The sequence below is a fragment of the Oratosquilla oratoria genome, chromosome 6 (genome assembly GCF_046742065.1).
Source record: "Oratosquilla oratoria isolate Oo_2021 chromosome 6, ASM4674206v1, whole genome shotgun sequence".
NCBI lineage: Eukaryota > Metazoa > Arthropoda > Malacostraca > Stomatopoda > Squillidae > Oratosquilla > Oratosquilla oratoria.
The window spans coordinates 40,986,971-41,002,448 of NC_134782.1; the positions used below are offsets into that span (position 1 = coordinate 40,986,971).

The window sequence follows — 15,478 nt, forward strand, 5'->3', positions numbered from 1 at the left end:
AAGGCCCATTACCACCCAACAGTGTAGGACATGATGCATATAATTATTGGATTAAAAACAGAGAGAAAAAGCAAGGGGGTGGAGTTATGTTCCTGACTAAAAAGGATATAAACGTGAGGGGTGTCATATATGGAAAGAATACAGTAGAGATGATTATGATAGAAGTGGAAGACAGAGATATGAAGAGCAGAAAGTTTGTGATAAATTATGTGCCTCCGAAAACAGCCTCATGGGAGGAGAGTGAACATAAAAGTATGTTAGAGGACACAAAGATAACATTAAATAAAATAATGGAAGATGGAGGAAGAATAGTTATGATGGGCGACTTTAATTGCAAAGAAATCTGCTGGGAAGAAATGACAGTAAAGGGTGGAGACGGCTCATGGGGAAACGCTCTACTTGAGATGGTTACTGACCATACAATGACACAATGGATACAGGAGAACACTAGGTATAGAAATGAAGAAGAGCCATCGAGACTAGACCTAATAATTACATCTGAACCTAGAATAGTGGACAAAATTGAATATAAAACACCAATAAGTAAAAGTGACCACATATTGATTGAACTGGAACTTAATGAAGAAAAATATATGAAAAATGAACAATATAGAAAAGGAAGAATGATGTATGAAAAAACAAACTTTGATAAAATAAGAGAATTCTTTCAAAAGGAAAACTGGGAAGAAATATACAAAGAAGAAACAGTAGAAGAGAAATGGAATATTTTGACAAAAATTTACAAAAAAGGAGTGGAAAAGTATGTCCCAAGACAAAAACAAGAAAAAGAATATGTAAAATGCTGGTACAACAAAAGTTGTAGGGAGTTAAAAGACAAAAGAGACAAAGCCTGGACCAGATGGAAAAAAGACAGAAGACCTGAAAAATGGAAAATATATACCTGTTATAGAAATGAATATGTACAAACGTGCAGAGAGGAAAAGAGAAAATATGAAAAAGATATAGAAAAGTGTAAAGATCAACCAAAACTATTCTACAGATTTGTAAACAATAAACTGAAAAACAAACAAGACTTGGAGAAATTAAGACAGGAGTTGAATACACTGAGGAAATGGAAATGGCGGAAATTATGAACAAACACTTTAAATCAGTGTTTACAAGGGAGAACATACAACCTGAAGAGAACGAATGGAAAGAGAAAGTCCCCCCTATGGAAGAAATAGAAGTAACAAAGAATGAAATATTGACACACTTGAGTAATCTTGATGTCAGAAAATCGCATGGACCCGATGAGATAGCAATCTGGATACTGAAAGAATGCAGGAAGCAACTGGCAGACAAAATACATAGCATACTAAATAGTTCCTTAAAGAAGGAAAAGTTCCAGAAGATTGGAAAAAAGCAAATATAGTACCTATATATAAAGGAGGAAATAAAGAAGAACCTACCAACTATAGACCAGTCTCTCTAACAAGTACAATAGCAAAAATTTGTGAAAGAATTATCAAAAGTAGATGGGTAAAATATTTAGAAAAAAACAGTGTTAAATCCAAGGCAATTTGGATTCAGACAAGGACGATCATGCGTCACCAATTTAATATGTTTCTATTCAAGGCTAATAGATATAATACAAGAAAGAGATGGATGGGCGGACTGTGCATTTCTAGACCTAAAGAAAGCTTTTGACAAAGTACCACAAGAAGTTGCTTAAGAAATTAGAAACTGAAGGAGGAATACAGGGCAAACTACTAAATTGGATGGAAGACTTTTTGCAAGAAAGAAAAATGAGAGTAGTGATAAGAAACCAGCACTCAAAATGGGATGAAGTAATAAGCGGTGTTCCGCAAGGAACAGTTCTGGCCCCAATAATGTTTGCTATATATATTAATGATATGGATGAAGGAATTGAAAGCTATATGAGCTTCTTTGCAGATGATGCAAAACTACTGAAAAGAGTGAAAACTGAAGAAGATTGTGAATCACTACAGAGTGATCTAAATAAAGTACAGGAATGGAGTAGGAAGTGGGAGATGGAGTTCAATACAAAAAAGTGTAGTATAATGGAATTTGGAAAAAGCAAAAACAGAATAACAGGATCATATAAATTGGGAGAAGAAGGAATAAAAAAAGTAGAAAATGAGAAGGACCTGGAAGTCATTTTTATGAATAATATGTCACCTGAGAAACATATAAATAAGATTTTTGGAGAAACTTATAATTTAATAAGAACAATCAAAGTTGCATTTACATACCTGGATGAAGAAATGGTGAAGAAAATCCTAATCACCCTGATAAGACCAAGATTGGAATATGCAGCAACGATATGGTCACCAAGTACAAAAAAATGTATAAAAAAAACTTGAAAGAATACAAAGAGCAATTACAAAATTGGCACCAACACTCTCAAAACTATCATATGAAGAGAGACTAGAAAAACTTGAACTACAGACACTAGAGCAAAGAAGAGAGAGAGGAGATTTGATAGCTATTTACAGAATCATGAAAGGCATAGAAATTACTGATAGAGAGAATCTGATAAAATGGGATGACAGAAATACAAGAGGACAAGGAAAGAAAATAAAAAAAGACAGCTATAGAAGAGATTTGAAAAAGAGCAGCTTTCCTCACAGAGTAATAGACAGTTGGAACAAGTTAGATGAGAAAGTGGTGTGTGCAAAAACAATACATGAATTTAAAAATAGTTTAGATAAAATGAGATATGAAGACGGGACCCCACGAGCATAGCTGCCCTTCCCGTAAAATACAACTAGGTAAATACAACTAGGTAAATACACACACACACACACACACACACACACACACACACACACACACACACACACACACACACACACACACACACACACAGAAAGAAAGAAAGAAAAGAGTGGATGTGAGTCATGTGTTCATGGAAAGAAATGGAGATAATTGATAGGGGTCTCTGTTTAGGATGGGTGACAAAAGACCATGAAGGGAGAAAATGAAAAAGACCATGGCTGAAGGATATAAAGAAATGAGCTCTCTGTACAAATGTATCGACTTTAGCAGTAACGTGTATGAGGAAACAACAAAAATAAGTTTAAAGCTGAATTTAATTGAAAGACTGGATCCTGCAAGCACAGCATTATTCTGTAATTGCATGTATGCAAATGGGTAAATTGGGTAAATATCAGTATCCAATTAGGGTGTGTCCAAGATGAGTCGTGCCTTAGCTTTGGGGGGAGAAACAGAAAGGAGGGTCCCCAGTCCCCTTATTCTGCCCTGTTTAGTCACCTTTATTATACACAAGGTAATATAGTGGTGGCTTTCTTATTACCTTGCATAAAAAATAAATGGTGGTGTCAATGGAGTGATATGGGAGAGATTTTAAGAACAGAAATGAGAGTGAAATTAATGTCTCGGCATTCCTGCTTTGACTGGAGAGTTCTCTTCAAACATGGAAGAATGCCAAGATTGGTCTGTAAAGGTTTCACAAAAACCCCAGAAGTATCAACTACATTCAACCATGGAGATAGATACCTCCGTGGGGAATCAGGAAGTAGATATTAGACACTCATGTGTTTGGAGTTAGGGGTGCTAAAGCAATAAAAAATAAATGTAGATCACAATCCCCAGTGAGTGTGGTAATCAAAAAGGTATGGGAAATAGCAACTACGGGCAACATTAAAGATGTATGGATAAGATGTGTAGCAGAGGATAAAGCAAAAATTAAGGAACTAATCAATGACGCCTTTAAACATGGACAGATTATGAATAGGTTTATGGGGATAATAGGTTTAAAAATGATGAAATACTATATAGAGAAGAAGAGGTAAAAAAATGAAAGTAATGGCACTAAAGAATTTGAAAGTGGCATGTACAAATGTAGATGGTGTAGTAAGCAAGGTGATCAAAAGATTGCTGGAAGGTGAAGAGTCAATTGTATCTCACTAAAACCAAATTGAAAAAGAAATTGGCTATCAAAGTGAATGATGGAAATGAATTTTGTGGAGAAGAAAAAGGGGATGAGAAGGAAATGTGGTTTGAAAAAACGTGTATATGTGGTAGGGTGAATTGAATTTGGTTCTTGAGACATTCCCTCTATTGAAGAGAAAGGATGGAGGCCTGAAAGTGTATACAGACGCTCCTCAACTTACGTTTTAGTTACGTTCCGAACGGCCGAACGTAAGTTGAAAATGAACGTAAGTTGTTACTGTACTATACATCCGTAAATTCTATTACCGTATCTTATAAAACACCCCTAAATCATTAATTATACACATAACATTGTAAAATAATAACATTAATTTCAAATAAATTAAATTCAAGCAACATAAATTGAGATGGTGGAGGAGGAGGAGGAGGAGGAGGCAAGGCACGTTCAGTCTGTCGTTTGTGCCATGTAAACAATGGACGCAGCGTCATGCGTAAGTATCGTTTGAACTACGGAGAGCGCGCTAAACTAAAAAATTCGCTCAAAAAAAAAATTCAATTTTTTTTTACAGTCAGTTCAAACGTAAAATAAAAAAAACGTAAAACAAATGAACGTAAGTAGAGGAGCATCTGTACACTAAATAATTAAGTGCAGGCACAATTGAATAGTATATAAAACAATTTGCAACACTATTTCTGCATATATAATAGTACACAATGTTAAGTATTTATATTGTATCAAGGCACAGTTATATAACAAGTTCTAATACAAGACATCACAAAATAGTATTAGTTCACCCAGCCTTGGGCATACAGGGAAAGACTGGCTTGAGAATACCCAGCAGAATGGGCGTTGACTCTGTATGCCATATCACAAAACAAAAGCTGTTCATCTTGTGGCAGAATAGTACTCATTTATGAATTCACATATGAGTATAGTTGTTACTCATTTTTATAGCACTACATATATGATATTTTGTGTATATGATATATCTATATTAATAACATCTATAAAACTTAAACTTTGAGGGAAATCTATATACCAAAGGATTTTCCCCCCTTACCAGGGAGGTAGCCAAGTCAAAAGACATACACCTCCCACCCATTTCATTCCCACTGATTCCTCCCTCTCATTTTAGCTCATCATGAAAAATTGATCATCTGTGTATCCTGCCCACTGCCCTGGGTCAGAAGTAATGCAGCAAGACAATGCACATCTATAGCAAGGCCTCTTCACTTAACCACTTCAGTATGAGTCCAATTCTCACATGCAGCATTTGCTGCCATATGTACGATTTATCACACTACTCGCATTATAAAAGATAAAGACAGTGCTCTATTACTTGTTCTCTTTTGCTCTGAGTAATAATAAACCCAAAAAATGTGATAAAACTAGTTCACAGAATCCAGGGTAACTTGTATACAACTACAAAAAATGTTTAATCAAGACGCCAACGCCGGCATCATCATATACCCACTCGCGGCTCATGATGTCTATGTAGGCATCATTGTATCAAAGTGGTTATGCAGGTATCCTCCTCTTCTCCATTTCCTCATGCAGAGAAAGAGAAAACTGGGAGAAATCCCTTTGTGCTGTGTTAAAATGTCATTCACATGTAACCACTCCCTAATCCCCTTATCCCCAGCCCCCATCCTTCCTTGCATCACAGTATCATCTTTACACAGCCAATCTCCACTCACCTCAACCTCCTGTCTTCTCCCTTGCTCAACAGACACTCCCCTCTTCCTGAACACCCCTTTTACTCCATCCATCCAACTCATCCTTGTTCATCCCCTTAAGTTTGGTCCACCCATTTCTGCCCACCACACCTCTTTAACCAATATTTCTTTCCTCATTCTTTCCATGTGTTCAAACCATCCCATTAATCTTTTATCAGCCCTATCCGTCATCTATTTTTCCACCTCCACTCTCCTCCTCACCTCCTCATTTCTCACTATCCAACCCTGTAACCCCTACCATACTTCTCAAACATTTAATCTACATTCAAACTTTTCCTCTCTGGCTCTTAAATTCCAAGTTTCTACACCATACAGTGCTGTCAGCATAATTACCCCTTCATATAATCTTGTTGCATCCAATTCCAAATGCCTATTTCTCATGAGACTTTTTAATCCCCCAAGGCACTTGCTTTTCTCAATCAAAGGGAAACGTAACTGCTAAGAGTTTGGAAAGTGGTAAATGCCAATTTCAAATAAAATGTTTGAAATATGGGAAAAAAATTATCATTATTGTATAGGTTTTGCAGTTCATAAGTTACATCTTCAGACTGTTTAAAAATGGTGAAAATTTGGAAGTTGTTTCTTCATTCTCATGAAGCTTGTATATACATAGCCCCATATGTTATATATCTTCATATGCCATTTCTATTTCCAGGTGGATTCGTTTGCATTGGGTGAGGAACAGGGGGAGGAGGAGGAGGTGGGAGGTGCTGGTGGGAAGTTCTTGCTGTCAGCCCACACAGCCGACCACCACGCAGGTGGGGCAGGGGGCGGCGGCGGGGGCCAGCACCATCACACCCAACACCACTTTGATCCTGATACCCAGGCTCGCCTTGTAGCTCTTCTTGAGGCCGCAGGTAACTTTCTTAGTATAAGTTAGACAATTTATATATTATTATTATTATTATTATTATTATTATTATTATTATTATTATTATTATTTTTTTTTTATTATTATGCTTTCCATGGTTTTCTGTCTTGAGTGGGAGTGAGTGTATGCCTTGACTTGGCTACCTCCTTTATTAGGGGGGATGAGGCTCTTGATATACAGATAGATTGCTTTTTGTTAACTTTTTGGAGCAATAGAGAGAGAATACTGGGAATAACATGGAAAGACAGTAAGAGGGCAAGTTGAGTAAGAGAGTAGACTGGAGTGAAAGATATTTTAGAGGCAGTAAAGGAACAAATAGAATTAGAAAGGGAATACTATCAGAAATGACAGATAGGGCAAGTGTGTTACTGACTGGACATCTTGAGATGGTAACTATGGGAGAGGGAGGCCAGACAGAAGATAGAGAGATAAGAGAGAATAGATGAATTTGAAGGAGTGATGTGGCAGCATATGACACAGGTGTGCTAAAAATGCAATAGGTTAAGAGAAGCCTTTTTTAACAGTGGACTCCAAATGGCTGATGGATGTTATGATCAATTTTATGTTTTTATCTAGAATATATGCTATGCATTGATAATGTGTGCTATGTGCTTTAAATATTGTAGTAGGCCTAGTTAAATTGCAAGTTAGTATAGTAGGTCAGTGGAGATTGATTGACACACTCACACACACACACAAAAAGTAGATGGGTAAAATAATTAGAAAAAAACGTGTTAAATCCAAGGCAATGTGGATTCAGACAAGGACGATCATGCATCACCAATTTATTGTGTTTCTATTCAAGGCTAATAGATATAATACAAGAAAGAGATGGATGGGCTGATTGTGCATTTCTAGACCTAAAAAAAGCTTTTGACAAAGTACCACATAAGAAGTTGCTTAAGAAATTAGAAACTGAAGGAGGAATACAGGGCAAACTGCTTAATTGGATGGAAGACTTTTTGCAAGAAAGGAAAATGAGAGTAGTGATAAGAGACAAACACTCAAAATGGGATGAAGTAATAAGCGGTGTTCCGCAAAGAACAGTTCTGGCCCCAATAATGTTTGCTATATATATTAATGATATGGATGAAGGAATTGAAAGCTATATGAGCTTCTTTGCAGATGATGCAAAACTACTGAAAAGAGTGAACACGGAAGAAGATTGTGAATCACTACAGAGAGATCTAAATAAAGTACAGGAATGGAGTAGGAAGTGGGAGATGGAGTTCAATACAAAAAAGTGTAGTATAATGGAATTTGGAAAAAGCAAAAACAGAATAACAGGATCATATAAATTGGGAGAAGAAGGAATGAAAAAAGTAGAAAATGAGAAGGACCTGGGAGTCATTGTTATGAATAATATGTCACCTGAGAAACATATAAATAAGATTTTTGGAGAAACTTATAATTTAATAAGAACAATCAAAGTTGCATTTACATACCTGGATGAAGAAATGGTGAAGAAAATTCTAATCACCCTGATAAGACCAAGACTGGAATATGCAGCAACGATATGGTCACCAAGTACAAAAAAATGTATAAAAAAACTTGAAAGAATACAAAGAGCAATTACAAAATTGGCACCTACACTCTCAAAACTATCATATGAAGAGAGACTAGCAAAACTTGAACTACAGACACTAGAGCAAAGAAGAGAGAGGAGATTTGATAGCTATTTACAGAATCATGAAAGGCATAGAAATTACTGATAGAGAGAATCTGATAAAATGGGATGATAGAAATACAAGAGGACACGGAAAGAAAATAAAAAAAGACAGCTATAGAAGAGATTTGAAAAAGAACAGCTTTCCTCACAGAGTAATAGACAATTGGAACAAGTTAGATGAGAAAGTGGTGTGTGCAAAAACAATACATGAATTTAAAAATAGTTTAGATAAAATGAGATATGAAGACGGGACCCCACGAGCATAGCTCCCCTTCCCGTAAAATACAACTAGGTAAATACAACTAGGTAAATACACACACACACACTCTCTCTCTCTCTCTCTCTCTCTCTCTCTCTCTCTCTCTCTCTCTCTCTCTCTCTCTCTCTCTCTCTCTCTCTCTCTCTCTCTCTCTCTCTCTCTCTCTCTCCTCTCTCTCTCCTCTCTCTCTCCTCTCTCTCTCTCTCTCTCTCTCTCTCTCTCTCTCTCTCTCTCTCTCCTCTCTCTCTCTCGTAACAAACACTGAAAAGAAACCTAATTGCAATTTATAAACCATAAACCATGAACCAGCATAATTCCCAACAATCAAGAAAAATAATAGGGGGAGAGAACTGGTGGAAATATACAGGGTCTTGTATATCTGGAAAGGAAAGTAATGAAAAATATATAAAACTAGACATTGAAGCTACTCCACCCTTCTCTGAAGACATGAAAAAAAAGGACACCAAGAAACTGAAGAAATTGCATGCAGAAAACCCAGATAAGATATCAGACCTCAATTTGGGCCTGACTGCAATAAAAACAATGATAGTATGAAAAATATATATATATATAAAGAATATATGAAGAAACAAAAATGAAAAAGAAAACACATGATCCCCTTCATAAAAACAAACTGCCTTTGAACGTAGCATTCTGCAGACTTATCTCCCTCCTCACAACCTTATCAAAATTGACTTGAAAATATGTCCTCGATAGAATTGGAATACCCATCCTGCCTTGCCAAATCAATATGGATTCAAAGAAGGCCACTTCACCATTGCTCAGTATCATTACCCAACAAATATTGGTCACAAGTGTGCTACCCAGCAGAACAATAATGGTTGCAGTAATCATGAATAAGATTTTTGACACTTTCCTCGTAGACATGTTCCATGGGGGGGGGGGGATAGATATATATATGTGTGTTTATAGAAATTGAAATGCACAAGAAATAATTGACAAACTTTGTGCCTGGAGGGTTATGTGGTATGTGGGTTATCACAAAACCCATGTGTTGGGGAACAAAAAACTACAGTGGAGTCCCCCAAGGGGCAGTACTGTCTCCAGTACTATTTAACATATTTACACACAACTTTCCCACCCAAAACTGGTAGCAAACCACCAGTTCTAATATAGGGAGATGATTTAGTAATAGCTTGACACAGCAACTTAAAGATAGCCTCAAGTATTTATCTGTACTGGCATGAATCAATTAAATATCCAGTGGTCAAATTAAATGGTCACCTTTCACTGGACAGAACCTTAAAATACTAAGCCTCATATTTGACTTGAACATATGACCTTCACCTTGCATAGAAGACTTTATAGTGAAGGCAAATAAACTGAATATACTTTGAATAATTGCATGCATAGAATTTGAACATGAAAGAAATACTAATCACTATATAAACTTGACAAAAAACACACATACTATATTTTTTGAGCATGATATCCAACAGCTAAGGAAACTCATGGTAACCCACAAATGGCAAAAATAATACTAAGAGAATAATAACTGGCTCCATGAAAACTGTATGTGTGTAACAGCTACACTTGGAAAGGAAAACCTCCTCAAAGAGCAGGACATAGAATTATAGGTTCACAGTTTAATGTAAGAGCCCTCAAACTCACCCACTCCACACATCACATTGCACAATCATGGCCCATCATGTTCAAGAAAATGACTGCACTTTTCTGTTCAAATATCTACAACATCCAATATACAAGGAGTTTAATTGAGAGGATTAGGAGAGGAACTGAGGGATTAATTGGGAAGGAGCAGTGTGTATTTAGGAAAGGAAGAGGGTGTATTGAGTAGATTTTTGTATATGATGTGTAAGAGAGTTAAGAGTGTATGTGAAAGGGTTTATAGGCATTATGGGGTATACAGGGATAATGGGGAAGTAGGATGAGGATGTAGAGCTTGTGTTAGGGTAGGGTGGAGTGTGAGTAGTTTGAGGCTAAAGCAGGGATGTGCCAGGGCTGTGTATTGTCAGTGTGGTTGTTCAACATGTACATAGATGGGCAAATGAGGGAGATGTATGAGAGGGTGCTAGACAGGAGTTTCATGCTAGTAAGACTGGAGGGAAGGAGGAATAGCCAGTTGTTTGTAGATGCTGCTGCACTTGTAGCCAAGTCAGAGGAGACTGAAGTAAATAATGAAATAGTTGGGGAGGTTATGTGAGAGGAAGAAGCTGAAAGTAGCTTAGAAGAAGTGTCAGTTGTTTGTGTTTACTGGCTTTGATCACAAATACTTGATTATATGAATAGAGATAGGTAGAAGGGTGGACTGGGGTACAAAATAAAGAAAACTAAAAGTTATATAATGTGTCTTGCTACATTGCCTCTGACCCAGGGCAGTGGGCGAGATGCAGGGATGACCCGTCATCCAAGAGGAGCCAAGAAAAAGAGGGAGGGAGAGGAGTATGTGGGGATGAAGTGGGTGGGAGTGGATTTATGCCTTTGACTTTGGCTACCTCCCTTGTAAGGGGGAAAAAGCCATTGGTATATGTATGTATATATTGATGTAAAAGTTATGGAGATTTAGAGGCATAGGTGTCACAATTTTGGAGCTTTGTGAAAAACAAGAGAATGGACAGTGGAAAAGAGGATTGGAAGAAATGGTGAAATATTGAAACTGGAGAATGGTTTCAAAATGGTTTGTGTTTTGTAGCATATATATAACCAGTACTTATATATTTGAACCTAGATAAAAAGGACAACAAATAGGTTATGGATGAGTTTGGGTTGTGTGAAGTGCAAGTGTATTCCTTGGCTGGGCCACCCCTTCACAAGAGGGAATTTGTCTTTTGGGCTATGTGTGTGTGTGTGTGTGTATATATATATATATATATATATATATTATACTGTATATATATATATATATATATATATATATATATATATATGAAATGAGAACAAGTTTGACTGATGAGGTCAACGAAGACACATCATGGACTTGTAGTGTGTTCTAAATTTTTAGGTCAGTAGAGGGAATTAAATTATCCATATATTTGTTTGCTTGTGGTTTATTTTGTTGATTTTTGTACTGAGTTAATCATCTTGTATGTCAATAAGTCTTGTGTTACACATTGTACATACATATATCAATGGCTTTTTCCCCTTTACAAAGAAGGTAGCCAAAGTCAAAGGCGTAAACCCGCTCCCTCACACTTCATCCCCACATACTCCATTCCCAGTCACCACTACTCCCTCCTTTTCTTGGCTTCTGGATGATGGTCATCCCTGCATCTAGCCCAGTGGCCTGGGTCAGAAACAGTGTAGTAAGGCACAGCACTTCCACAGCAAGGCCAATTCATTTAATTGGCAACCCCCCCTCTCTGTTACCTTATACAGGAAAAGAGAAGACGGGGAGAAATCCCTTAAGACTGTCAAAATATCATTCACACATACTCCCTCAACCCCCATCTCTGACCCCCACTCTTCAATACATTGCAGCAACATCCATATACAACCATTCTCCACACACCCCTATCTTGTGTATTCTCCATTCCGACCTCAACAGACATTCTTTCCCAATGCCCCTTTTTCCCCGTTCATTCATCTTAACCATGGTCGCCCCCTCCTATTCACTCCCTCCACCTCTGCCTTCCTTACCTCTTTTACTAATCTTTCTTCACTCATTCTTTCCATGTGTTCAAACCATCCTAATACTCATTCATCAACCCTATCTCCCAACCCCCTTTCCATCTCGTCTCTCCACCTAACCTCATTTCTCACTCTATCTAGCCAAGTAACCCCTACAATATTTCTCAGGCATTTCATCTCAAACATATTGAAACTTTTCCTCTCTTATGTTCCATGTTTCTGCCTCATACAATGCTGTCAACACGATCACCCTTTCATACAGTTTCCTCATAGCATCCATTCCCAAATGTCTCTCATAACACTTTTTAATCCCCCAAGGCATTTACTTGTTTATCTCAGTCTACAGCCTACCTCCACCTCCACTCCCTTTCCAGCCACATTCATTTCCAAGTATCTAAGCTATCCATTTCCTCCAGTCTCTCTCGCTTAATAATTGCATCCAATTTGCTGCCATCCTCTCCCCTTGTACATCTCATTATCTTTTACCCACATTATCTTCAATTTCCTTCTTTTGCACACCTTCCCAAACACTGTCATTGACTTCCTTAATCCCTCCTCTGATTATACTGCAAGCACAGTGTTGGCAACAAACAACAACTGGCATATCTCGCATTTTTCTCCATTTTCTTTAATCATCTCAAACCCCCGGCGTTTACCCTTGCACATCTTGCACCACCCCATCCATGTATAAATTGAACAGCCAAGGTGAGATAACACTTCCCTGGCAAAGTCCCACCTTTACTTCAAACCACTTACTCTTTCCATTTCTAATTCTAACAGGATCTACCACATACGTATACCAATGGCTTTTTCCCCCATACAAGGGAGGTAGCCAAAAAACAGAGGCATAAAATCCACTCCCACCCATTCCATCCACATATACTCCACTCCCATTCACCCACCTCCCTCTTATCTTCGCTGCCCCATGTAAAAACTTTTGACTGCTGTTAACAGCGTTTCTCTATATCTCATATATTTGCAACACCTCCCACAGTGCCTTCCTGTCTGCCTTGTCATAAGTCTTTTCCAAATCCATAAAAGCCCAAAGAACATCCTTACCTTTTCCTAAAGCTTTCTCACATATCTGCCTTACCACAAAAATCTGATCCATGCAACCCATACGTGTCCTAAACCCACACTGTTCCTCACCAATTACTCCCTCTGTTCCTCTCCTAATCCAGTCAGTCAAAATCCTCCCACAAGCCTTCCCAACTACACTCAACAAACTGATCCCTCTGAAACTACTACACTTATACTTGTTCCCTTTCCCTTGTAAAGTGGAATTCTACAGGCACTTCTCCAGTCCTCAGGCACTACTCTCTTTTAGACAAAAATTAAACAACCTCACCGGCCAATCCACCATCACTCTACCTCTATTTTTTGGACACTCAGCATGATGCCCATTTAATCCAGGTGCCTTACCTGCTCACATAATTTTAATAACTGCTTTCACCTCATCTTTCCTTACTTCTCCATTTTCCTCATTCATCACTGTCATTTTCTTTGTGCTTCCCACTGCAACTACCTTTCCCTCCCTATCCTCCTTCACATTTAGCAACTCTCTAAGATACTCTGCTCATCTTCCTCTTACTACCATCTCTTCCATCTCTCCCTCTGCACCTTTTATCTTTTCTTCTTTGCTTGATTTGCCTCCACTTCCTCTCTTAATTTCCTTCCAAAACATCTTTTTATTATGAATATTTTCTGTCATACTCTTACCCCATTTCACATCTGCTCTCCTTATTACCTCCTTTATCAAATGCTTTACTTCTCTTCTCTTTTCTTTGTATCTCTCATACAATTCTCTTGTCTTATTTTGTAATCAATATGTGAATCTCATTTCTTCTCTTCTACAACCTTCTTTGCTTCATCATCCCACCACTCACTACCCTTCCTTCTATATCCTCTTGTCCTCCTTGTTCCACACACCATCTTTGTACACCTTGTCATTTCTTCTCTTTTAGAACCTTCTTTGCTTCATCATCCCACCACTCACTACCCTTCCTTCTATATCCCCTTGTCCTCCTTGTTCCACACACCATCTTTGCACACCTTGTGACTCCCTCCTTGAAACATCCCCATTTCTCCTCCACTCCTAGTTCTACTCTAACCTTCATTCCCTCCCACTCTTCTCTGAGCTTCTTGTACTTCTACTTCTTTTCTTTCTCATTTAAGCAAATTACTCTAAGCACCTCCCTACCTTCTGTCCTTTTTCTCTTTCTCCTTCTGTCCACTCCCAACTTACCTTTCACCAAGAAATGATCTGATATTCCCCCACTGTCTAACCTTAGAACATGTACATCCAAAGCTCTTCCAACTCTTCTTCAGGTGACCACTATAAAGTCCATTAAGGCCCTATCTACCTCCCCACCCTATCCCATGTCTATTATGGTAAAAAAAATTATATTTTCATGAATATCAATACAGATACTCTAATGTACTTGGAAATACACCAACATTTTGTGTGCAAATGTATGCGATAGCTTTCTTTAGGATTCGAACCCTAGGTGGTGTGGCACTAGACCAACATGAAGATTAGTGTGCTACCAACTGTATCAGGGGGGATACAGTTAATAGCATACAAGGTACATGTTGGTTGAGTGCCACATGGCCTAGAGCAGGAGTTCTCATTAGGGGTGAAATTCACCCCCAGGGGAGAATTTTGGGATTTCTGGGGGTGATTTGTGACCACAGTCAGCATACGGGGTGAGGAAAGCAATTATAGGTTTTGGCCTATCTCGCCTGTCGCCTGGGCTGGATTTATACTAATTTGGGAAAAAAATATACTAATTATTTAGAATGCACCTTTTGAAACAGACAATCTTGGAAAGGAGGGGGGGGGAATGACATTCTGACAAATGGTGAAAGGGGTGAATGGGCCAAGTAAGGCTGAGAACCCCTGGCCTAGAGTTTGATCATTGATAGAGCAATTTAATCTAATTGTCATTGCAAGTTTTTGGGGATCACATGAAGAATTGTCACCCCAGTCTTTGACAGGGTGGCAATTTTTACAATTTTTCATGTGGGCTATCCTAGGGTGACAATTCTTCATGTGGGCCATCCTGGGTTTACAATTCTTTGGTTTTATAAGTTGATAGCAATAAGCATAACCCTAATTCAACCTAACCTAACCAAACCAAACCTAACCTAACATAATCTTTATTCCACTGTTGATATTCGGCCTACTGGGGTGACAATTCTTCAGGTGGGATCTCATGGGGTGACGATTCTTTATGTGGGTGTTCTGGGGTGACAGTTCTTCATGTGCCCTGTTTTTTTGGCTACCTCCCTTGTAAGGGGGAAAAAGCCTTTGGTATATGTATGTATGTATGTCAATGCAAGTTTATACAAATGTATATTTTATGATTTAACCATGTCCAGACTTGTGTTCAGCATAACTGAAACAGAGCTATTATTTATTTTATTGTTATTATTTTTTTATTACTTTGTATTACTT

At 37.9% G+C, this 15,478-nt stretch overlaps 1 protein-coding gene across 3 annotated transcripts in view; it reads left to right on the top strand.

Annotated features, from left to right (window-relative positions):
- mask (multiple ankyrin repeats single KH domain) overlaps positions 1-15,478 on the top strand; it is a 65,574-nt gene that overhangs the window by 25,730 nt on the left and 24,366 nt on the right. For all 3 annotated transcript variants that reach the window (XM_076186820.1, XM_076186821.1, XM_076186822.1), the window contains one exon: positions 6,269-6,470. In XM_076186820.1, coding sequence (XP_076042935.1) covers positions 6,269-6,470 — 202 coding nt within the window. The remainder of the gene's footprint in view (positions 1-6,268; positions 6,471-15,478) is intronic.